Source organism: Parasteatoda tepidariorum, chromosome 7 (assembly GCF_043381705.1).
Source record: "Parasteatoda tepidariorum isolate YZ-2023 chromosome 7, CAS_Ptep_4.0, whole genome shotgun sequence".
In the NCBI taxonomy this organism is placed as follows: Eukaryota; Metazoa; Arthropoda; class Arachnida; order Araneae; family Theridiidae; genus Parasteatoda; species Parasteatoda tepidariorum.
Window position 1 is genome coordinate 85,461,015 of NC_092210.1, and position 25,967 is coordinate 85,486,981.

Genomic DNA, 25,967 nt, shown 5'->3' on the forward strand with positions numbered 1-25,967 from the left:
GTCGCAGTGTTATGAAAAAGCACAAAAAATATCCCGATCTTACAAATTTTGCTAATTTTCAAAAGAGTATCTCCAATTGGGCAGCTTTATATTCTGATTTACATCCACTTTTTTATAAGCTAAGGAAATATTTTATTGAGGTTGAAATATCTTCTTAAACATAAAAAGGTTAATTCTAAGTACTATTCTTCAATTATTGATTTCACTCACAATATAAACATAGTTTCCACCAATTTTCCTTTGACTTCCTATATAGTTTTTCCCCTCGTATACAACCAACTTTAACACATAAATTAAAACAATAAGCATTTAATAACCAAATATTTATAACATTCTTTTAATTCTTAAATAAATTAATATATAAATAAAATTTATTAATGGTATTTATTAAATGATATTTATTAATGATATTTATAAATTATTTTAATTAAATTGATATTTATTAATTATTTTAAATAAATTAATATATAAATGATTAATAAATTAATAAAATGACTACATCCGAGTTAATAAGAAATGATAACATTAAATATTTAATCTAATTGGATATTATGTTAAAAAATTGTTTTTTTCTAGATTTCGTTTTTTATTAAAACGATATTATTTGGAATTTTAAGTCTAAAAAGCAGTTTGTAATAAACTTTTAGACAACTGTGAATGCTTTTTATGTGTCATGGGGAGCAGAGTCGCGATATTTTTCGATATCCTTCGCACTATTTTTTAACTTATAAATAGAAATTAGGGTATACTAACTAATTTTTTGAGACATCGATCAAATAGGAACATAGACAGCAGCAGTTCTGTATTAAAAATCTGTCATCATTGATAATGTCATAACTGAAAAATGTACCTGGTGATGAATGTCCCCCCAAGTCTAGAATACTTTTAAATACCTCTATCTATATTCTGTGAGGTATTTCTGGAGAAAAAAATTCTTCCTACTTAAGCTTTTCAGCAGAATTGCAGTCACGTCCTTGACTAATAGTAAAAAATAAAAATAAAATGATTTGTTGTTTTCCCCAACTTTAAAATTTTTTTTATATAATTTAAGAAATATTTATGAAATAATCGGTTTAATTTTAAAAAAAAAACACAATTTTTTTAGTATCTCCCAATTATTTACATACTTAACATATGTTTTTAAGAAATACTGCCACAGTTAAAAAAGGGAGTAAAAGGTTAAAAAATAATATTTAAAATAAAAATTAAGCAGAAATATGAAAATTTAAAAATAAATAAAGAAAAACCTAAAAACATGCTTAATTTATTTTTTACACGAAAAATAAAAGGCATAAACAGGGGAAAAAATATCATAAAATCAACCTGTAAAATTTATACTAATAATGTAACACTTAGCAATGTAATGTAACACTTAACACTCAACAAAGTACACTTAACATTAACAATGTATCAATAGTTTTAATAATTTTAAGTATCCACACATATTTATACGCCCAAATGAATATTCTACATCTCAATTTCAGAATATGTGATTATAACACTCTTTTTAAATAAACGCATGCACAAACACTTTTTAAAGCACATCTGCATAACTATCATAGTCAGATTTCATTATACACTTACATCTAATAATAATAATAATTCTCCGAGGAATAATACTCCAACAGCTATATAAAGGATATACGATAAAGGCAGGATTGATATCTAAAACGAACTTACATTGAACCTTTAGATGTAGGTAATTGCTTGAACCTTGGCCTATCGTATTGGAAGCGAAGCATCTATATTTCCCTCTATGCTCTCTCTTAACATTCTGGAGCTCTAATGTTTGGTTAGTTATCACAATGCCATTAGTTTTATTAGGTACTAGTGATTTGTCTTCGAATTGCCAGGCAACTTCAAATATCCATGGATTTGCCCAAATGCTACACTCCATCGATAATCTCGCACCTTCTTTGATTCCTCCTTTGTTGATGTTAGATCCATAAGTAAGGTTTACTAGTGGTGCAACTGTAATATATGAAATATACATGATTTAAGGAAGGAATAAATATGGTAAGTCTTATTACAGTGCAATAAAGTAAATAGGGCAGTGCTATTAAGTCATGATCAGATTGAGATTTTGAATTACTAGAATCTTGTTCTTTAAATTACAGGAGTGAGAAAATTACCGATTTTCGGTTTCTATTGCCAATATGTCTTGCATACTGATGGCTTAAACTAATTAAGATATGTAGAACAATTTTTTAGACAAAATTAAATTGCAAAATGAATAAACAGTGCTGTTACATCTTGGTCAGAGTACGATTCCTACAATAAATCATGGCATTTTTTTTTTAAATATTTCTATTGAATTATTAATGGGATAAATAAGATGTGTTAACAGTTTTCAAAACGAATTACATAATAATAAATAAAAGTGAGTAATCAGATACAAGTAAGTAATCAGATACAAATCTGATATTAGATCAATTTAGATACCAAAATATTAAAAATATCATTGACAATTTCTCTAAAAAAAGGGCATAAAAATAATTGGGATTGTTATACTAGTCAAAAACAAAACATTTGATATAAATTATTTACCACTCAGTTTCGAATATTAATTTATATTCTGTACAATACCGTAAAAATGAAATAGCAAAAAATTCTTGAATTTTTCTTACGTTTTTCAAGAAATATATTTTTACAACTTAAACAATAAAGGAGAAAAAAAGGCAGTAACACCAAGCTTAATATTTGCACTTATCTACTTAAAAGATTTAAAGCAAACCTTCATTCTCTGATTCACTTGATAGATGTTCTTCACTTGATAGAAGTTCATACATTATAATCCTAAATAAAAGTATTAAAAATCATTTCGAACCATAAAATTTCACCCTTTAACAGTTAAAGGAGGAATTTCATGATTCAAAATGATTTGTAATACTTTTATTCCCATCAAAGTTTTTATCTTGGGAACACAACACCAGTAGCCGATAATAAAAGTTAATTTGATTCAATCACAACCATCCTGCTTTCAAATAAATTTTTTTTAACCATTCATGTATTACTGTCAGATTGCGCAGATTTCATACTTTCATAAAATATCATATTAGTTTGAAGTTCATTAAGTGTTATTAAGTATATATTTTTACTAAGCAAATATTGCTAAATATGCTCTTCTTTCAAGTTAAACAAAATATTGTTACTTATTGATTTTTGATTTCAACAGTCCTAAAAACGTGATAAAAAAAATTATTCAAAGAATACAAATAAATTCCAATTAATTTATTATATTATTTTAATGAAAGATATAAAAAAGCAGTTATGAAGTTTAAAAAAAAAATCAAATCATTTTCCTCTGTATTTTCTCTTGATCTTAAAAAAGGCAAATCTTTTTTTATTTGATGACTGCCTCTTTCCTGTTTCTGCAAAGTCAGCAAATTTAAAGAACTTATATTGCTTTTTTAAGCTTTTTTCCTTCATAAAATGTGAAAACTAGTTTCATTTTGATGTCTATTCTTAAAAAAGGAAGCATTTCTAATACAAATTTTTATACATACCAAGAGGAAAAATGTATTCAACCATTAATAAACTGAGCTTTCAAATATTATTTAGGTGTATGGACAAAGTCAATTCATTTCTCTTTTTTTTTTCTTTGCATGATGTTTAAATTGATGCAGAAATAACTAACGCTTCCGTTTCCCACAAACGTGGAGTTTTCTTTACCTTCTTAACGACTCTTTGCTAAGCTTCAAAACAATAATAAGCTATTCATGTTAATACTTTGGAATTTCTAGTTGGGCCAGGATAACCTAGTTTTTATTTAATTTTATAACCATCGTTGAACAGCCAATAAAATTTTGTGCTTACGACGACTATTGAACTGCCTTGGAATTTTGAACCCAATCCAGAAGACAAGGGAACTGCTGGACCAAGTAATGAGAGAAATTTGCGTTCATGGAGGAGCTTTTTGATGGAATTAATCAGCATTTGCATTACATGGAAAGGAAACCTCCGAAAACCTCCCACGGATAGCCGCCTGATGGCAAAAGGTCTGCAAGCCATGATCACTGATGATATTTCACGTCAGCTGTGTGGTCAGCGCATGCCGGGCACGGAATACGCATCGACCAGCCATTGCTGACATTCGAAACAAGGTAACCTCATAAGAAGGCGAACGATCTATCCTCTTAGCCACCACGTCTCCGCGTAGCTTGGTCGGTAGGACGTTTAAATTGTGATTGTGAGAACGAGAGTTCGAATCCTAACGGCCGAAGAATAACCATGTATTAAACGGTGGCTGACGCACGTTAAATCTGACAAGATCACAAAGTCCTCCAAGTTCCCTTACAAATCAAAACCTCTGGGGGTACTGATCCAGGAGTTTCCTTGTCTTCCGGATTGGGTCCAAAATGACAAGGCTACGGAGTTAAACATTAGTAGTCGTAAACCCTAAATTGGGTAGGCTGTTAAACGTCGGTCATGAAATAAAATATTAGTAGTATAAGCCGCAGTGGGTGGGGGGATAGAGCACTCGCTCTCCAGATAGGTGATCCAGGTTCGAATCCCAGAGGTGGCTTTTCGAAACGAATTCGGCATTTGACTCGCACCGATCACAGTGCTGATGTAAAATATGCTCAGTGGTAGACGGATGCCGTCGAGTTAGCCGTTGAAGTTTTTTGTGGTTTTCCTCTCTTTGTNAGGTCAAGTTATCTGGAATGTCAATTTATCCGAGGGTATTGCGTTTTTTAAATGAATCAAATATGACGTTTGCCAGTTCCACAATCAAGTCTATGATTTACAGAGGTTTCTGCACAGAAATCTGAAATGGGTTTTCCATTTAGGTGGATGTTCATAATTGCGTTTAACGCTTACGTAATGTGTTTTTTTGTAAGTTCATTGCTGAAAAGTCCCTTTCAACTGCTGCAGTACTCCCAGACGGAAAAAACATCAATCCACCATGCGCAGTATGTTGCTGTACGGGATTTGTATATTAGAGGATCATTTTAGAAGTGAGGAGCTAGACTCTTGTATAAATAACAAAAATTGAAAATGTATCACGATCATTAACGGGAAAATAGCCGTCCGCGCGGACGTCGGATTCGAGAAATTCGTTGTCCGCGGGAAAGTTTTGACATCCGAGGACGTGCGTACGGGCGGTTTTTCGAGCCCAGGTCCTCCAAGTTCCCCCAACAAACCAAAACCACTGGGGGTACAGAATTGAAGACTGATCGTTCACTGGTTTGGGTCAAAATTACGATCTGTGGATTAATGAATGGATGCAAGAATGGGCTCGACTTCTAAAACGGATAGTAGCGTGTGTGTGTGGATAAAGTTGCTTTCTTGGCCATAGATGACGTTACTGATAAGCAGGAAAAGTACCATCTACCTTAAACTTCACTTAGTTTTCCAAGCAAGCTTTCCGGCATGGCAAGCAGGCAATAGAACAACAACAACATTTCCAGGTTCAGTCAAATAGTAGTCATAAATTGTTTAAACTACAAGCGGAACACTATAATACTAAAATACTTTTAATGTACAAAACTGATGTACAAGAATTAATCAAAATAATGAAAAAAGCTATGAAAACAATATTTTTTTTAGCAACAAATGTTTTAAAGATCTTGCATGCCCTAACTGTTGACATAATCTGAATGATCATGCTTGCAAGCTTATAAAAATGGTGTCCAGAAATTTTGAAATCATCTTTTAGGATTGCAATATTTATGTTAAATTTTTTCTTCTTTTAATTATAGTGCTATCGAAGAATTAAATCAACTTTTAACTGTCCTATTCTCCTTTTGGTCCACGCAAAACTTGCATGGTTAAAAATGTCACCATTTCTATAGTTTCAAGCATGATCTTTCAAATTGAACCAACAGCTTCGCTATATAAATCTTCCAAGGTATTTGGTGTCAAAAGAAAAATTGTTTACATAGAGTTAGTATAGAATAGTTTTCGTTACTTTTCGCTCGTATGGTTGCTATTTGCCTTTAAAAATGGGGTCCTGTAATTTATGCTTTACTTTTATTAAAAAAAAAAGATTAATTTTCCTTTTCATTAAAAAAAAGGAACTTTTCGGCTGACCAAGCAAAGAACTAACGCAAGTAATATATAAACACATAGCAGAAAATAAATTTTTTTCCGTGCTTTAAATGCAAATTTTCAAATAATAAAAATTGAACTAAGTTAAATGAGAAGTCAATGATAAATTGCTGAAAACATTTTTAGAATCAAAAACAAAGTTGCAGTTGCAAGAAGAAGAAAAAAACAGCTAAAGTAAGTTTACCAGATTAATGAAGAAATTTTTCTGAAAATTAGAAGCTACGCCGACATTCTATAATTATGCGGATAGTTGTAAATTACTCAGTTTACCGGCCTTATCTTTGTGCATCTTGATGAACTTCATTTATAAATTATTTAATATGCAAATGTATATTATATTAAAATGTTATTTAAATTTGTTTAGATCATTACAAATTCGTGGTGAGAAAAATTTAGTTTATCTGCGTAAATAATATGATTTAAAAATGTTTTTACACCGTTAATGTATTTGTAAAACCTCATTAAATCCCCATGGAAAAGGTTACCACACAATGAAAGTAAACGTAATCCATAAAACTTATTAGATTCTTAAATAGTACAAATATGCAAATCCATTTAATAAAAGAAGCTTGTAACTTGCATTAAATGCTTGTAATGCTTGGCGTTCTCTGAGCAGCTATTTAACTCCTTCCCGAGTCATCGATGTTAGTATAATACTTTTATTATTTAAAGTACATAATCATATGCATATTTATGCTTGTGTGTGTTTAGATTTAACTGTTTATCAACTTACGCAGAAGTATTTATCTTTTTCACACATGCATATGGTACGATCTTCATTTTATTGTTTAGTTGGGAATTAGATAAATATATAAAAGTATTAAGTGAGTTAAAGCATGTAATTCTGTATAAACATTGCATATGTCGATAAATTTATAAATATTATTTTCTATTCATACTATTTTATTTTAAATAAGAGAAAAAGTCACATTATTTTTGTTTTCAGACATATTCAGATTTGAAAAGAAATATCGAAAACGATGCTGCACACAGTGTTCGAAATGGGCTCATTTTTTTCCCTTCTCTTTTTATTCAAACATCTAAAAAAGAAGGAATTGTTGACAACTTTTTCCAGTGTCTGTAAATCTTCCAAGGATGAAATCAAATAAATAACGAACACGATAATGCTTTCAACCGCAACAATGTATACGTAAATATGAATTATTTTTTGTTTCTTCTCAAACTGGATAAATATTTTAGATTTCAAGTCATTCGCAGAAGGGAGCTTCCTGCGTTGTTCCATAAAAGAAAGCTGCTTTGATCTGTGTTATTGCCACTGGCGATAACAATCAATAGAAGCTGTGGAGCTTCGTGACCGAGTTTTTAAAAGAAATGGAATGAAAATAGATCTTTCTTCTATTTCGCGTGGCAAACTCGATTCGAGGTGTTATGGAAAATCGATTTAAAGGTTCGCTGCTTTCTTCTTTAAGCATTTCATACGGGTGTTTAGCTTGCAAAATACTGTCTGTAAAGGTAGAGATAACAGTTCGCTATTCTAAAGGATTTCTAAATCCCGCAATTTGAGAAAAAGAAAAAAAAATTCAATTTTTTATTCACCTCCATGTATTTTCAGAGAAATTAATCTGCCGACTCTATTGAAAACTTATACTTAAGTCCAAAGATGTAATATAAATATTAAAGAAGATCATATTTTATCATTCACATTCATTCTAAAGTTTTCAAATAGATATCTCACTTATAATATGTAATATTTTATATTTTCAAATAAATTAAATAAAACATCAAAAGTCTAATATAGAGATTTCGTAAACTAATTTTATTCTTCTAATATGTGCATGTTTTAGAAATGTAAATATGCTACAAATATGCTAAAGAAACTTATTTTACATATTTATCTGCCTAAGCAAAATAAAATTAAATATTAAGGAGATACGTAATATAAACATTTCAGACCGAAACATATTTCATGCTACGATCTGAATTGGCTTAGTTGTGAGTGATCGAAAATAGATATTTTGAAGGGATACATATTTTGTGCTTTTATATGATCAGTGAAGTTAACTAATTATACTTGATATAAATATTTTGTAGAAAAAACTAATTTTTGTAATATGTTGTGATCTTATACAGATATTTCCAGTATTTCCTTTCTCCCTTTTGATATAAAGCTCAATATTTGATCCCTAATATACATATTTGAAAGGGAAAATAAGTTTACTTTCATATTACTGGTAGAATTAAATTAAAGTATAGTATAAATATTTCATCGATGAATATGTTGCATGCCTTTACCCAAGTGGGAAAAATATTAAATGTTTAAAAAATATTTCGACTGGAATAAATTGCATATTTTTTCCTTTATTATGATATTGCACATATCTATGTGTGTAAGTGCAGAATCGTAATTATATATCTAATAAATTCCATCGTAATCAAAATGCATCTCACAGATGAAATACATAAACGCTAATATAAATTTCATAAAATGTAAGATTTAAGCAGGAAGTGTATTCGTATTTCGCGTATTTAAATGTCTCAGAGGAAAACTGAAAGCTACGTTATATTTCCTTTTTTAAATAAAAAAATTCATGGAAAATACGTGGCAATTTCTGCAAATAAGAAAAAAATACTAAAGTTAAGCTATGCAATGAAGACATTTAAATGGCAAAAAACATTTCTACCTTTAAATGCTTAAGTGAACTAAATTTTGAAAATTTGATATTGGTAAATATATGCATTTTCTGCTTTAAGAAAAGTATTTTATGTTTCAGATGTAGAAAGAAAACGTAACAAAAACATAAAATAGTGTTATCTCATACACTCTATCAATCTGCATGCCAATAGAAATTTTTTTTTGTAAATAGCAAAACTGCACACGGAGCAAGAAATTCTGTAAAAAATATAATACCGTAGGGTAAAAAAAATTTATGGTGAAAAAAATCATAATTCTAGTTCATATTCCTACAGGACATAAAGCAACTATCTTTGCTTTATGTCCTGTAGGTATATAACTTCAGGCCATCGGGAAAAAATTATCATTCATGTTAACTATAACTATAGCAGCGAGAAAGAGATGTTGTCGATATGTACATGATCGAATGGACAGTCGATATGGACATGATTGAATCTTTGACGAGGTAAAGGATATTCTTTCTTGTAGTTTAGCCACATAAAATGCTCCCCACTCAACTTAACTGTTGCTTTCACACCAGAATGTGACAAGATTGAAAACGATTTATAACAAGCGTCGTCTCAAAGACTCTAAGACGAAATTCAGGAGGAACGTATGGACGCCATTTACCGTTCGATACGTCGCAGAAAAGTTCTGTATCCATGCCCTGGAACTTTGAAAAAATGTTATTTCAATGATTTACTGCAAATGTCAAAACCAAGAATTTCCTTATCTGTTAATTGAGCTTTAGCGAACTGTTTATAATCGATTGGACATGGCTTATCACTCCACGATACCCTTGATAAACTATCAGCTACTACGTAAAGTAAACCTGATATGTATCACACATCCGTTGAAAACTGTACAATCCGACCAAGATGCTGAATTTAACTAGGAGAACATTACTCGTGCTTTTTTGAAGTTTATGATCGGTAATCATGGGAAATTAGCACCCTTTCAATAAGTAAGAAAGATGACGAATAAACGCGCAAATAGCTAATAATTCTCTATCATGCGCACTATAACGCTGCTCAGCTCTGGAACTAACGCGAAAAAAATGCCAAATATTTGAAGTTCTCGCCACTTGCTCTCACACCAAAAACGCACTTTTCCGCATTGACAACAAGTTAGCAAGTTCTGCAAAAGCTAGCGCATCCTCATTAGAAATTTCAAAAATACTCTTAACCATTTTAGATAAAATTTGTCTGTTATCCTTTCTTACCAACCATAATTTTTTTAAAACCTCAAATGAAATTTTATCCGATGCTATATTTTGCATTTCATAAGGAAATTTTTAGGGTTTTTCTTTTTGTCGCCTAACTCAATACCTGAAAACAATTTTTTTTAACGCAACGATCCAGAATCAGAATTTTGAGAAATTTCTCTAGATTTCATCTTATCATAAGCATCACAAACAGGTTTGTTGGGTACAATATCAAATGCGCAAGTTAAATCCTGAGGCTAAAATGACCCAAAACTAAAACGACGTAATAAAATGTGGTAGAATCAACAGAAATATTAGCTAACGTGAACTGGGATTCAAGTTGAGCAAACAATAGTTCTGGTCTATAATTCCGAAAAGATGGAGTCTTATTTGCATCAGCAGAATTTTCCCTTCTTAAACCATCATTTTAATAAGCACTGAATTTTCGTCATTCAATTTTACGTTTTCCTCTTCCATTATTCTAGCCCTTAACACAAAAATTAAGAAGGAAAACTTTTATAAATACAAAATAGATTGCGAAAATACGAATTACAACAATTAAAAAAGAAAAGTTCTATTCAAAATCTAGTTAATTTTGTAAGAAAAGTTATTAAGCTTCAATAATAGTGAAAATTAAATACACTATTTAAATTAGCTTATGTTTTTGTTAAGTGTTTCTGGTTTAAAATGAATAAAATTTCTCTTGATAAAACCATTTATTAATCAAACTTAACAAAATACACGACCAGGGTGTTTATTTATCAACAGCTATCGGATAACTGAAAGAAGAAGTAAGTAGCAAATTGACGTCAGTAATTTATACGAGAAAAGTCAGTACAACTTCTGTCAGCTTCATACAAAGACATGTACAACATAGCAACATTGCCACATCCTAAAATAATTATACCAGATTGCTTGATTTTCGTGATATTTACTAACTTTTTGAGACCTTCAAAAGCATATTTTGAGAGCATAAAATGACGATTTACCTAGAAGGACCATTGCGGTCAAAAAGACCAACATAGAGATTTGAATGTATTACTTGGATATGTCCCACTGCTTCCCTTCCATCCCTTATCTTTATTTTATTCAGGTACACGTCTGACTATATCGAAGCATAAAATTTTTTTTTGCAAAGAAAATATCCCTACTGCTCACTGTTCTTTTGTAATCCCTCATAATTGCTCACACATTCTTCGAATGTTTACAGGCAAATTATATCGAGATCTGATTTTGCAATCAGCTTTGAAATAACTAATGCCCCCCATTTTTCGTGAAAAATATATTTTTGTGAAAAATTCTAATTTTATTTTATAGCAGCTAAAACTAATTAAATTCAATAAACAGCGTTTACCGTTGAAATTTCGCCCGTACAAATTTATTCAGTATAAGATTAAGGAACAGGATTCGAAAACTATTATTAAATTTCAATGTAAACAAACTAATCTTGAATATTATAAGTAGTTGTGAAAATGTTAACATAATCTACCTTGAAAGCGTAAATGTTTTGAAAATTTCATCAAATAGCCGAGATTAGAAAAGAGATAAGCGACTTCTGAAATATTGCCAATTTTAGTTTTGCAACTTTAAATTTTGCTTATTTTCCCAATTTACCCGAATTTATTTTAAAGCGTGCAATTAGTATCTCTATTTTGACGTCTCTATTATTAAAAGTCTATTATTTTGAACTTTATCAACGATGCGAGATTGTCAGATTTTTCTACAAGGAAACTACTCGTTTGCCGCCTGACTTTTCTGAAATTGTAAGTAATAAACGTCATTAATGTTCTTTCGACCCACAACAAACAAGAAAAAAGCCCATTCGTGGAAAGTGTTAAGAAATTTTCGTTAGTAACTTAATTTCTAGTCACGTGCGAATGTTACCATTGGTATGCAACTGTTTTATGATATTATTATTCTTCTATTAATGTCGACAATTTCTTATATATTAAAAATAATACCATTAAAAATACTGCAGAATGTTTAGATTATTTTATATGACTTTTTATTAGGTTTTATCATGACATTTAAACTAAAAATCAAATATACAATGCTCAATTTCCTTATTGCGATCAAAATGACAGCAATGGTGGTATAAAAATATATCGATCGTTCCGGTATTGACTCATACTGTAAAACAATATTTTCTTTGTTAATTTTACTAATTTATTTGCTAAGAACTGCGATAAAAATTACCAAACTTCCCATAGATACAGAAAAAATTGTAAATTTTACCACCTTCTAGTAAAATTGACAATATACTTTTTTTTCGGTGCGAGAAAAGAAATATTTCGATAATAATGATTAAATAATTTAAATTACCAATTGTAAAGTGTACTAGGTAGAATAATTGCAAAATTAGACACTCATTTAAACGCTCGATTTACAGGAGTTAAATCATTCAATATTTATGAAGCATATTATTTTAAACATACATTGTGATTCGGTTTTGTTGCAAATAGATTTCGTATATTTCTTTTAATGAATAACACTTAGCTGGTTTTACATCTGAGTTGCTCGGGTACATTTAAACAGAAATAAATAAAATAAAATTTTCTTCAAATATAAAAACATTTTAGATACCGATTTCCAAAAATGCTAGTGTAAATCAAACAATTGAGCTACGCTTAATGTCTCCAACGATAATTTGCGTTATAACAAATTTAGACTTGCAAAAAATTCAATTAAAATATTCACTTGGGAAAAAGTTATTATTATTAGTTGTTATTTTTAGTTATTTTTAAAAGAAGTTATGCGATATAATAATGTATAACTGTGTTGTTTGAATTTTTGAAAGAAACGAAAAGTTGCTCTAGAGTACACCAGAATTTCTCAGAAAAAAAGGTTAAATAAAAATTTATTTAAATGTTTTTTTTTGTTTTTTACCTTATTCAAATAAAACAGTCAAATAATATTAAATAAGATGGTAATCAAACTGTTAGCCTTGCTAGAGTATTACTAGACTAAAAAAAATATATTTCAAAAGACGTACACTTTTCTTTAAAAGACGTTGACGTTTTACATATGACATAAATCAATAATTAATTGTAATAATTATTTAATTAGTAAAATTATTATCAAAAGGGCAGAAGGAAATGTTTAAATTAAATAATGTAGACTCATTATGGAATCTTTTAGTGGTTTCTAAGTTCTATTTGAAGCTACCGGAGTGTTATTGTAATACATTAAAAAGCAGTTTAAAGAGAAATTGCATGCAAGCTATAAAATAATAATTAATTAATTTTTTCATGCATTGTTTGATTAATGCACTTTAATATTAATACTGTTTTCTATAGATGAATTGTCTGATGCAAGCTGTTGTTCATTACTTTCGAGGTCGAACATTTTTCGAAACTCGCATTTTTGCTCTCATTCTAAAACTACTTGAAAACTAACTTTTGAAATATCCTGTTTTTTACGTTCTCATTCGAATTAAGTTTTTACTACTTTCAATGCTTGAAAAAAACTGAACCACGAGGGAAAAAAATTTCAATGCCCTCCTTAAAATTACATAAATTTAGTTAGTTGTCTATATTCCTTTTATCTTTTTTTTTCCTATTATTATATTTGTTATTTCTTAAGAAGTGTTTGAAAATAAATGAGAAATGAAACACGTTAAATTAAACGTTTAAGTTTTGGAAACTATCTTTCCTCTTTAAACGTTTCTTTTATCATTTCCTTACACTGCAAAAAATTTTGATGTATAGTTGCCACCATTTTCGGCGTTTAGGTAAACTAAAATTCTTAAGTGCAAATATCACATTTTTATCGCATGTAATTACATTTTTTATTTATATTTTTCCCTGATATAATTCATTTTTAAATTAATATTTTTTTTTTGTTTTCTTACTGACAACAAATGATTTAAGGCACATTAGACTTAATTTATGTCTTCATTGCAAAAATAGATTTTTTAAATAATGATCACATTTTTAGTAATGATAGTTTTCGTTTAAACAGTAATTATTTTGTCAATTTTATGTTCGATGTAATTTTTGCACGATAATTAAATTTTTGTACTTAAAAATGTATTTTATTATGCTAACAATACACCAATATTTTTTTAGTGGATCTTTTGCTACTGCTCCTTTTATTTGCTTTAAAAGTGATAATGGGTTTAATAATTTATTTAATCAACTCTATCCCTTAGAACTGTTTTTTTTTATTAAATTCAAAGAAAAAGCGACCCCAAATCAATTTTAAACCTGGACAAAAAAAAATGACTTTCAAACTTATTTCAACAATTGTAAGAAAAGTGATATAAAGAAGAAGGTGAAAACTCGTATATCATAAGAACAAAGTTACTTACATTGGACGCGGAGTATTTTTTCATCCTCTATTGTTGCTTTTGGTAAAGAAGGATTGGCGGATTTACAAATCAACCTTTTACCGTTGTCTGTAGGACTTGGGGTGAATATGAGGGTACTGAGAGTGACATTCCCATTCTCTCTTGTAACTTCGCTGGTGCCAATTCCAATTTTATGGCTTTCTAGCCACCAAGATGTAAGAGCTTTCTGTCTTGAGCCTCTCGTTTCGCATACAAATTCATGCTCTTCTCCTGCCATCAAAATAATACGGGAGCCAAGTATTTTAGATTCCAAGGGCATTACTGAAATAAAAAACGTATAAATTCAAGATGATATGTTCCAATTGAAATAAGAAAAAATGCAACAGAATCTATTCTTAACAAAAGATGAAAACCGCTGGTGAAAAATATTTGAATAATATAATTCATGAATCTCATTAAAAATATAAACAATAGCCTTTCTGACACTAATTGGCAAGTTTGAAATGTATTTAAAATAATTAGCTCAGAAATTAATTTAAAGAACACACAATTTCAATAAATTTAATTAAAACTTAACAGCGTTTAAATTGCTAAATTAGTTTTCAGAAACACGTGGGCATGTTTAGTAAAAATATTATTTAATTACGTAATAGCATTGTATGGAATATTTTAATAGTATCATATGGTTAATAGCATCATATGAAAAGTTCCAATGGAATAGTTTACACAATTTTATTAAGAATGTTAAATGAAACTGGAAATATTAATGATCTGTTACCTCTGTACACATAAGAAGGTATGCCTACATTGGGTACCTGGGCATATGGGCATTCTTGGAAATGAGATGGCTGACGAAGCAATGCGCAACTCGGATAGTCTGAGAAAAGCTAAAGAGCTAAATCGTGTCTGTCCTACAAAAAAGAGCCTCCCGTCAAAAAGCGCTTCTTAAGCTAAACAGGAACAGTTTGAGGAAGATCATTGGTCTTTTCACTGGATACTAAACCCTCAAGAGACACCTATGCATAATGGGTATTGAATCTGATTCTCTTTGTCGAGGTTGTCATCTTGAGGAGGAGACTTCACGACTTATACTTTGTGATTGCGAGGTCTTTTCTGCTCTAAGAATTGAGCATTTAGGGCAATATTACATTAAAGCTTGAGAACTGCAAGACACTCCAGTCAGATGTTTGCTAAACTTTATTTTAGCAATAAAGCTTTATTGTTATTCATGAATTTGGGTTTGGTTACATTAGATCTCTGATCAATGTGCCCTTCTCTTTGGAGCTGCCCTACCTCTAAATCAAGCCTAAGTCTGACTCAGAATTTAAGTAAAACGAAGGCATGAATCCAATTTGTTCAGTTGAAAAATAACAGTGTTTAAATTACTGTATTAGATTCAGAAACATGTGGGTATATTTTGTGAAAAAATATTTTAATTACGAAATAGCATTGTATGCAATCTTTTTATTGTATTATATGTTTAATAGCATCATATGGAAAGCTCAAATGGAATCGTTTAATTATTATTACTAAAGACTCAATGGAATAAAAATCTACATGCGGTGGAAACTAGAAGTGTAGCACATATTTTGTATCTTCCAACATTTTTACTTCGTTTAAAGATAAAGAAGAGAAAGTTTAGCTTTTTTATTGGATTTCGTTGATTTCTATAAAATTATTTAAGTAAATTAAAAGAAACAGAAAACCACTTTATTAAAAAAACGTATTTTAGCGTTTATACAACACACAAAAATTGCGTTTTATCTTTCCATATTTGTTATTCTTATGAGTTTCATCTTTAACTTTTATGAAAAAATATTCTCGAGTTGTCTAATTCCTCATTAAGTAAGTCTAAACTGTTTCCTTCAAAATTTCAGAAATTTTTTCTAGTTTCAACACTGAGAAAAAAAGTATTGTCAAAACTACCGGAAAATGATTAAATTTACCTTGTTGGTTGTATAGGAACACCAAAAAGCTTGGTAATTTAAACCAAAGTGTTTTGGCAATGAGTTTGGTAAAATTAACTATAAAATATGGATTTATTATCGGTGATAAACTTTAGTAAATGTGATAATTTTATCATGAATCAAAATTTCAAGGTTATGCGTTACCATATAAACGGAAAAATTACCAAACGATTGGTTTAAATACCATTTTTTTTCTTTCAGAAATGTCATTACCATACAGTACAGTAATGTTATTAGAAGTTTTATCTCAGTGAGGAATGAATTAACTCAAATATATTTAAGTTAACTTAGCATCCATATTTTATGGAAATAAACTTAATACGCTTTACACGGCTGAAAGAAACAATTATAAGCCTAAAAACCTAGGACAATTATCATGAAATACTTTGATATCTTGCTTAATTTTATCCTATTACTCCTTTTTATTCAAAAACAATAAAATTTTATCCTAATAAAAATAATAGCTAAGACAATATCATTGTTACATCATCCCCCATAGGCTGATATTCTAATATGAAGATATAAATAAATTCTACATAAGTATTATTCTGCAAAAATTTTATGTCAACGCACTTTGAAATTAACTGAATCACTATAAACACCTTTTATTTTTTAAGAAACACCAAGATAATATCCAGAATCATTGAAGTATCAGAAGCTAGTTTATTTGTCAAAAAAGGTAAAAATATTTTATTTATTGGATGTCTACGTAGGTGTATTATGAAATAGATCATTCATGTTACTTTCTAGTGCTTGATTTCGCTTGAATAGCTTATTTCCGTTTTAGCCAAATTTATTGCAGCAGACTATTTTATTCTTCACATCCCTCAGGACGTTCTTTATTTTCATTAATTCAGAAATAAAATATAAATTTTTTGTAGATTTCTATCTGCATTCGTAGATTTCTATCTGGATTTCTATCTGCGGAAGTAAAGAATACGTTTGGGAAGGGAGTTTAAAATATATGCACATTGCACGACCAAATTCTGTTATTGACAAAATGAAAAGAAATATGCATCTTTCTCTAAATAGAGAATGGCATTCGTAAGAGAGTTTATGGCTTGGTTAATTTTTCATGAATATAAAAAAAAACAATAACAAAATTAATTAATGAACCTTAGCATGTTTAAAAATTAAAATACATAAATGAAATTCATATGGAAAACTCAGTGTTAACTTAGAAGAAGAATAAGTACAATTTTGTAAGAAATTTATTTAAATAACACTTCCAATATTTCAGTTTTAAAAATAAAAAAAAACCAGAAAAAACTTAGACTTTGATTACTGTGAATTGATAAACAAAAATAATTACTTTAGAAAAATTTAAAAAGAATGAAATTATTGTTTTTTTCCGAAATAATGTTTGCTTCTGGTATTAAGTTGAATGGAATTGGACGTTTTTTTGTAATGTAGTATGTTTGCTTTACGATAATAAATGGATTACTACTAATCAAATTTTTATTGAAGAAAGAATTCACGAACAACAAGATAAGAGTCTGGCATAAATAATATATATTTCCACACAATTAATCATATATAATACATTGAACAACAGACGTCGTGACGTAAAACACGGAGAAAATTAATAGATTTATCTTTAAAAAAAAGAATGATGACTCCAAAAAGAAAATTATCTTTCCATATATATACCAAAATGCTTTATTTAATACAGAAAGTCTTGTTTTTATAAATTAGTACATACATACAAGGACTGTAAGCTTTTCTGTATTACTAAAAAGCTGCAAAATTACTTATTTAAAAGTTTGTAATTTTACCGTCATTTTCTTTCCTTTTTTGAAAATGGTAATTTATGACATCAAACCTTTTCCCATTTTTTTAATAAATCCCACCCACTTCTCTATTTCTTTTTTTTTTCAATAAATTTTTTAGATACATTTATTCCTGTACATGAAAAACATTAATTACGTTTTTTTTAATTATTTAACTTTAAAGTGTTTAAACGATAAAAGAATATTTTTTTCTGAATATTCCCTTTAAATTAGACATTGTAGGTCAAAATAGTAATAAAATACTGTAATTAAATCTGATTTTATAATCGTTCATTGCAAAGAAAGGTATTTTATGAATGATAAATGAATATTTTATATTATAATTGATAAAAAGAACTGATTACATAAAAAGGACAATTATGATGCTTGAAATAAATTAAGCATTTAAGCTTTTGAAGTAGGCATGCATAAAAATACAAGAGATATATTTCTTTCAGTACGAAACTTTTATGTGACACTAAATAAATGTGAAGCTCAAAACAATAATATTTTAAATGATAAAACAATTCTAATTTTTGAAGTGAAGCAAGCAATTTTCTCATTGCTTTTAAAAAGGCCATTCAATAGGCAAATAACTATGAAATAATATAATGAATTAATTATCAAAAAATAGAGCTTATAAACCGTGTGTAAAATAATTCATAAATTTTTATTAGTATAAATATTTATTTTAATAAATTAATTTTTATTAGAGCTTTTTTATTTGTCATTTATAGAATAAACTAGCTTTTTTAAATTAGCAAGCAAAGATTTAAGTACATTTACATTTTAAGTTTCGTAAAGGAAACATATTATTTTTTTAATTGATGCCAAAAATTTATTGTAAATTGAAATCTATAGAAATGCCTTCCATAATCATTGAATTTTGATTATCCAAAAATAATTTCCTTTAGAATGAAACAATGATTGGTACCTATTATTAATATAATTTCAAAGAAACAATTAAACAAACAAAGAACAAACAATAACAATATAAAGGATTTTCTCTGAAACTTTAAAGTCTTTGAATGCTTATCACAAATTTAATGTATATGTAAATATAATAGCTTTATTTGTTTGCGTTTTTACCCGAAGAAAATAATGAAAATTACTGTTTTCTTAAAAATTGCCTTGAATAAAAATATTTTTCTATTTGCACTAATCCTTTTAAGCATTAAGAAAACAATGTATTCTTGTTTTATAGATTGATGATTCGATCATGGTGATGGAATCTTTTATAAAGAACATTGATGGTTTGAAAAGTGATAACTTCAAGGTTTTTTTAATAAAAAAAACATCCTCTATTCTATTCAAATTGCTTTCTTATGTCTCAAAATTTATTCAATTATAAATATTTTTGTTCTGTCTTTTGCTCAAAACAATGGTGAAACTAATTATTTTGGTAAAAATTTCTTTATATTCTTTACAAACATGATTTCATTACTTATCTGATTATTTGTAGGGAAAATATATTTTTTTCCACTATTCAAAAACAAAAGATATATTAGATATTTATTTTAATTTTAAAACTTTGAGAAATCGTTAATTTACGTATGTTTTTCTATTTAAATTTAATGATTTACGAAGGAAAAACTCTAATGAAAGGAATTTTTATAAATAACCTGTTTTAACCCAATAAATAAGTTATTCATGGATAACACTATATAAACCAAATAAAACACAAATGAGTACGTATGTGTTTTCCGCGTACTCTTTTCAAGAAGTAAAATACATAGAGCATAAGTAGTACTCTTGATTAGGTGATAATTTCAAAAATTATATTTTTTCACACAATTTTTTGGGTAATTCAACACCAAATACGAAGATATATTAAACCACAGTTTTTACAATGCACTTATGTTGAATGAGGATACTGAACTCGTTAACTTTTAATCAAATTAAACTAATATTTTTGTTTGAATGGCTTATTTTATTTTTTGACCGTTTTCTATTTATTATCACAGAAATGTGGATGCTATTATGTTTCGGAGACCAAAAATAAATCTTCTAACTATTATTGATGGCATTTTAGCTTAATTAATTATTGTAGTATGTGCTATTGGTATTATTGTAATAGGAAAATAGCCAAATTTTCTAATGTTGGGTACTGTGAAACATTGTTTTCACCAGCCCACCGAACCAGAGTAGTACCGAAAACCACAGAATGTACAACAATGTGCAAAGAAAATAAATAAATTAAAAATTAAAAACGCACTACCTTGAATAACTTTTGATCTAATAATTGGATCTTCAGGTTTTAGGACCCAATCTTAAAGGTTCGAGGGGTAGATCTAAAATAGACTAATTAGAGCAGACGATAATAGGTCATGAAATCAGAAAGAAAAACATGTTTTTTCTGAATAAACTAAACTGTTTTTTTGATGTATTTGGATATCTGACCCACAAAATATAGGGGGTAATTTGGATAATATGTCGCCATAGCTTGGTCAGTAGAGCGAGCCAAAATTTGAACTCCTTAATATTAATTTTACTTTTTGCGTATTTCGCCATTCCTCGAGAACTTTTTAAGCGAATTGAAAACTTTTTACACGCAATTCTAAAATTTGTTTATCCAAATATAATTTCATGAAAAAAGTAAATTTTACTAAATGTTTATTATTTTATTAAATTATTGTCGAAAAATATTTTTAACTGTAAGGTTTTTAGGTCATGTATGTAATTTTACATGGCAAAATACAAAACTTTAGCGAAATCTGTTGAATAATTCCTGAAAAATCGAATTTTAATAAATGATTTTATTGAAATTCAATATCTCAGGAACTATTTAATTGATTTCCCACAAATTTTGTGTTTTACCATGTAAAATTACACACTCTAAAATCATGTAAAAAAATGTTGTACCTTACATTTCAAATTTTTTTTCGGTCATTATTACAAAAAATTTAAAATATTTACTAAAGCTTATTTCTTGCTTGGAATTATCTTTGGATAAATGGATTTTATAGATGTGCACCGAAAATTTTTAAATTTCTTGAAAAGTTCACGAGAAATGGCGCTTTACGCAAGTAGTAAAATTAGCACTATGAGGTCTAAACTTTGGATCACATCCAACCAATCCATGGGAAGCATATTTCCAGATTGCGAATACACCCTATATTTTTATATTTTAAGGCTCAATAATCTGAATAAGTTTAAAAAAATAGGTATGTTTTTATTAAGACAAAGTACGTTGTTGTGCCTGATTTCGTAACTTAAAATGTCGACTGCACTAATTAACTAGTATATTCGAGGTCACCACCTGAAACCATTCAGATTGAGTCCTAGAACGTGAAGATCCGATCATTACATCAAAAGTTATTCAAGATGGTTCCTTTTCTGCTTCATTTTTTGCAACATACATGCTTTATATTTTTTGAAAAGCTTTTAGAAATGTTGTAAGAAAATTTCCATTAAAAATTTTAACAAAAATATTTCAGGGAGTCAGAAAATTTCTTATTAGGTTATATACGAAAATAAATACGGAATTGGTGCTTAAAACTCTATTAAAATAATAACATATCTTTCATACAAAAATACAACGGAAAATTAGTTATAATTGGACACGCTGGCTTGAGTACTGATTCTCCCCCCTAAATTAGGATTTTAACCAATATTAATATATATACAACGCCGTATCGCTTATAGAATTTATTAAAATATAATTTTTCTTGATTTAACCCAGATTTGTAATTTGTGTAGGTATTTTTATCCAACTGCGATAACTTTTGTTTTGTGAGTCAGGCAACTTTGCTGCATAAACCAAAATTTTCTTTGTGAATGAATATAGAATGAGTCACGTTAGATAGTTCATAGTTGATGGACAAGTCTTAGTCGAAATAGGATTGGAAAAAAACAACGTTTCAGCAGACAATTAGTATCCATACTCGTTGCTCGACGCATCGACGTTGCTGGCAAGTATCCAATTAATTATGTCAAGATAATACTGGCCTTTTTTCTTAAAAAATCTTCTTTCTTTTGTCAATACTTATGCTACAACCGTTATATTGTACTATGAAATTAATTAACAAAATATTGTTTTATGCACTTTTACTTGTTGTGAGTCTTTCTATATTTGGAGGAGTGAAGAAATAACAATTTGGTAAAAACATGGCCTGTTTGAACTGTTCTATATTAAAACAAAGAGAACAAATTAAAGCGAAACGTATACAGTTTTTCGTTTCAGAAATAGATTTAACTACTCTTTAACTACTTGTTCATGGCATAAAAATGAATAGCAGGAAAATGTATTTATTGATATTATTTATTTTATGTTTTTTAAATTATAGCAATCTTATTTTGATTCAATAGTTTCTATTAAAATGAAGTAATTTTTTTACTTTAGAATTATTAAGATAATCGTAAATGCAGAATCTTGAATTGCTAAATGTCATTGAGGAGGTAGAAAAATCTGCTAATCAACTAGATATGGTACAAATTGAAACTAATTTATGCCTTTCGGAAGAGCTTTATAATAAAAACAGCTCCACAATTGTTTTTAAAAGTTTTACTCTCCAGCAGACACTATTCACACGAAGTATACAGATTCTGAGTGGTTGCATTTTAATACAGAAATTTTTTTTTAATGAAAATCTGGATAATGCAGGTTTAGGTGTTTCATCGCACTTATTCTTATTTTAGGCGGCTTAATTACAGCCCTGCAGCCTTGTAAATTTGAACCAATCCAGAATAAAGGAAACTTCTGGATCAAGTATTGAGAGAAATTTGTCTTCCTGGAGGACAGTGTGATGAAACTAACCCGCATTTGTATCACATGGAGAGGAAGTCCACGAAAACTTCCCACTGTTAGCCTGACGTCAAGGGGTCTCTAACCCATGATCTCTCTTTCGCTGGGGATATTTTTCATCAATATTGTGATCGGTGCGAGCCGGGGGCAGAATTTGTATCTGCCAATCAACGCTGGGATTTGGACCTTTTACCTTATTGAGTTGAACGCCTTCTATCCTTTCAGCCACCACGGTTCTGCTTTTAAACATTTATTGATTTTTTTGATGATGAGTTTGATAAAGTTATCTTTCTAAGCTGCAGTTCTAGCTAGTCAGGTTAGTTCACCTTCATCAGAAGAAATCGGGGACATTTGCAGAATTAATTTTTAAAAATGAACCGAGTTGTGCCTTAATGTATACCTGACGACTGTGGCATATTTGAGAACTAGCAGGCGGGCAGTCTTGCAAAAAAGTGCCCGAAATTATGGAAATTTTATAATTAAAAGAGATTTCTTGTTATTCTACGTTTTATATAGTTATGCATCAAGCAAAAAATAGATCGGGGGCAATAAAATACAAATTCAGGACGGAATAAAATTAGAGGCGGAGGGCTGAAGATCTTTTAGCAATGATTCAAGCAGAAGCAAAGTTTTGTCTTCTGACAGGGCATTAGTGTTTGACAGAACATCTCCATCGCGTGAAAATCTTTTAGAATCCTGACTTCTCTTTCTGTAAATCGGCAGAGCCAACGAATCGACTCGATGAATCGATATGCATTACTTTACGGCGACATTGAGACATCTGACGTGCACGAGAACTTTTAAGGCAATACTTTTAATAATATCCAAATATAATCTATTTACTATTTTCTTTGTATCCCTTTTTGATATTTATTCCTGGCTTGCCATTGTAAGCAAATAAATAAAAAAAAGCGTTGTCGAATATCACTTTATTCTGGCAAGATTTTTAATGGAGTTCTTTTAGTTCTTTGGTGTTAATGGAGCGTTTTAATTAAAAATATATATANATGGAGTTTAATTATATAAAAAACTTTATTTGTAGTTTATTTTGCCAGATGCAAATATTGTTTGTGCTGATCCTTGGTAACCAAATATTAAAAATGGATCCGTAATTTACTAAAAATAGCTGGAAATTTTATTACAAATCAACCTTCTCGAATGTTCATTTAAATAAATAATATTATTAAATAAATTTTATTAACTTCTATTAAAATAAATCACATTGAAATGTTGTATTTAAAATTTCACCTTATTTTAATAATAAAAATTTAAATTATGCCCTACAATATTTTTTTAACTTGAGTAAATCCGAATTCAAGGTAACGGAAAAAACAAATACGGTTCTGAACTTTAAAATATATTCCACTACCTTCGATTGACGGTTTAATTTCATATTTTTAAATATTGAAATTTAGTTTATGAAAATATGAATTTTGCAAGTTTGTTTGCAAATAATGACATCTTTCTCCCTTCTTACTTAAAATGTTCGTATTTGTGTTTTTCTTCTTCTTGAATTTCTGTGATATTCTTATTTGATAAATTTATGTTGAAAGGTTCTTATCTTTTTCTTTTTTGATGTTCTTTACACTATAGTATTGATATATTTTGCTTTAGCTATATTAGTACAAAAAAAAAACACTATTTTTTAGAACATACTCTGATTGGCAGATGACGAGATTAAATTTTATCTTCATTAATTTTACAATTTTTATTTAATTATTGTTTTATTAAATTTTTCATAATGTTTTATTTTGTATTTTTCTTTTTTTCATATATATATATATATATATATATATATATAAAACACTGTGTTCAAAACCATAGTTAAGTGATTGAAATCACTACGAACTTAAATTATCATTAATAATATTCATGAATACAAAGAATATAATATTTGCATGAATAGTAAAATAAGAAATACACACTTCGTTATTTTGACAGGCATTGTTTAAAAGTTACGTATAATTTTACACCTTATATATTTTAATTCCTGGACAAAAGTGTTTATTATTATTAATTATTAACTCTAGTTTTTCTTTCTTTTACTGTAGAAGTAAGCTTTCATTCCTTTTATTTAAATTCAGATTTCAGTGCTTGGTCTAGATAAAACTTTTCCCACGTTATTTATTTATTTTAATTTTTTTAACACTTTATCTTTTTCGCATAATTTTTTAAAAATGAAATCATAAAATTGGTTTAAAAAATAGACTTATATTCGTATGACGGCGAAAAAAAGTATCCATTTTTACATAAAAAAAAGCTATTCAAGTTAAAGTAGAGTAGCAATTTTAAGGGATTTTGAGATATTTGATTTTATTTGCATGGATTAAATCTAGTCAAATATGCATAAATGTAGTATATAATTAAAAAATGACCAAATTTTGCTTAAGTATGGTATTTAAGTATTGTATTTATCAAGTAATTTTTCATTTAATAATTTTACAAATTAAAATTAAAATAAGGTACATCATAATGATTGAGAATATCATAGCGACAAATAGCTGGAAATGTCATCGTGCACCTTTGTGGGCCGCTTTCACAAGCAAAAATGTCGTTCCGTGCTCATTTGAACTAATACTTTTCTTTAACAAGATTATATTAATTTCATGTCTATATTGTGTTCCATAATAATTCATATAGCGAGAATTACATTAGAATGGGCAATTCACAGTAGCTTACTGATTCCAGGACAAAACTAGAGAGTTGCGTTCGTCTTGACATCGAACATTAGTCATCAAATCAGTTAAGTGCAAAAATATTAGCTTTTTCTAAGCAATGAAATGGGGAAGAATGGAATTAAATGATTAATATAATATATTAACATAATTATTACAATATAATCATTATAATACAATAATATAATTATTATAATACAATAATATAATTATTATAATACAATAATATAATTATTATAAAAAATAGCATAAGATTAGGATTTCTTAGATTAATGCAAATATATAGAAACAGAAAGGAATGGTTCAGATGCACAAAAACAACCAGTCATATGTTGCTGCATATGTTGGTATTTCAAGTCGTAAGTTGTCACGCAACACATAATTATTAAAATGCGTAATCCTTATAACAAAAGTTTCTAACAGCTGTGCTGTATCACCCTGTATTCTGTTAAAAGTACTTGCTTTGTTTATAATTATCATCTAAATAATTATAATAAGTATAACTTAATTTATTATGTTTTTTCCCCTTGAAACTGTTCAAATTATTTTGGATCAAATAAAAAAATGCAAGATATCACTGTTTGTTGAATATTATTATTTATATTTTAATGTGCACAATTTCTCAAGAAAAATTATA

General features: G+C 28.5%; 1 protein-coding gene across 1 annotated transcript in view; it reads right to left on the reverse strand.

The window, feature by feature from the left end:
• The window catches only part of LOC107449487 (nephrin), an 89,766-nt gene that overhangs the window by 22,690 nt on the left and 41,109 nt on the right, over positions 1 to 25,967 (reverse strand). Inside the window, exons 3-4 of the mRNA XM_071183835.1 lie at positions 14,197 to 14,496; positions 1,681 to 1,971 (exon numbers count right to left, since the gene is read on the reverse strand). Of these exons, the coding sequence (XP_071039936.1) occupies positions 1,681 to 1,971; positions 14,197 to 14,496 (591 nt within the window). The remainder of the gene's footprint in view (positions 1 to 1,680; positions 1,972 to 14,196; positions 14,497 to 25,967) is intronic.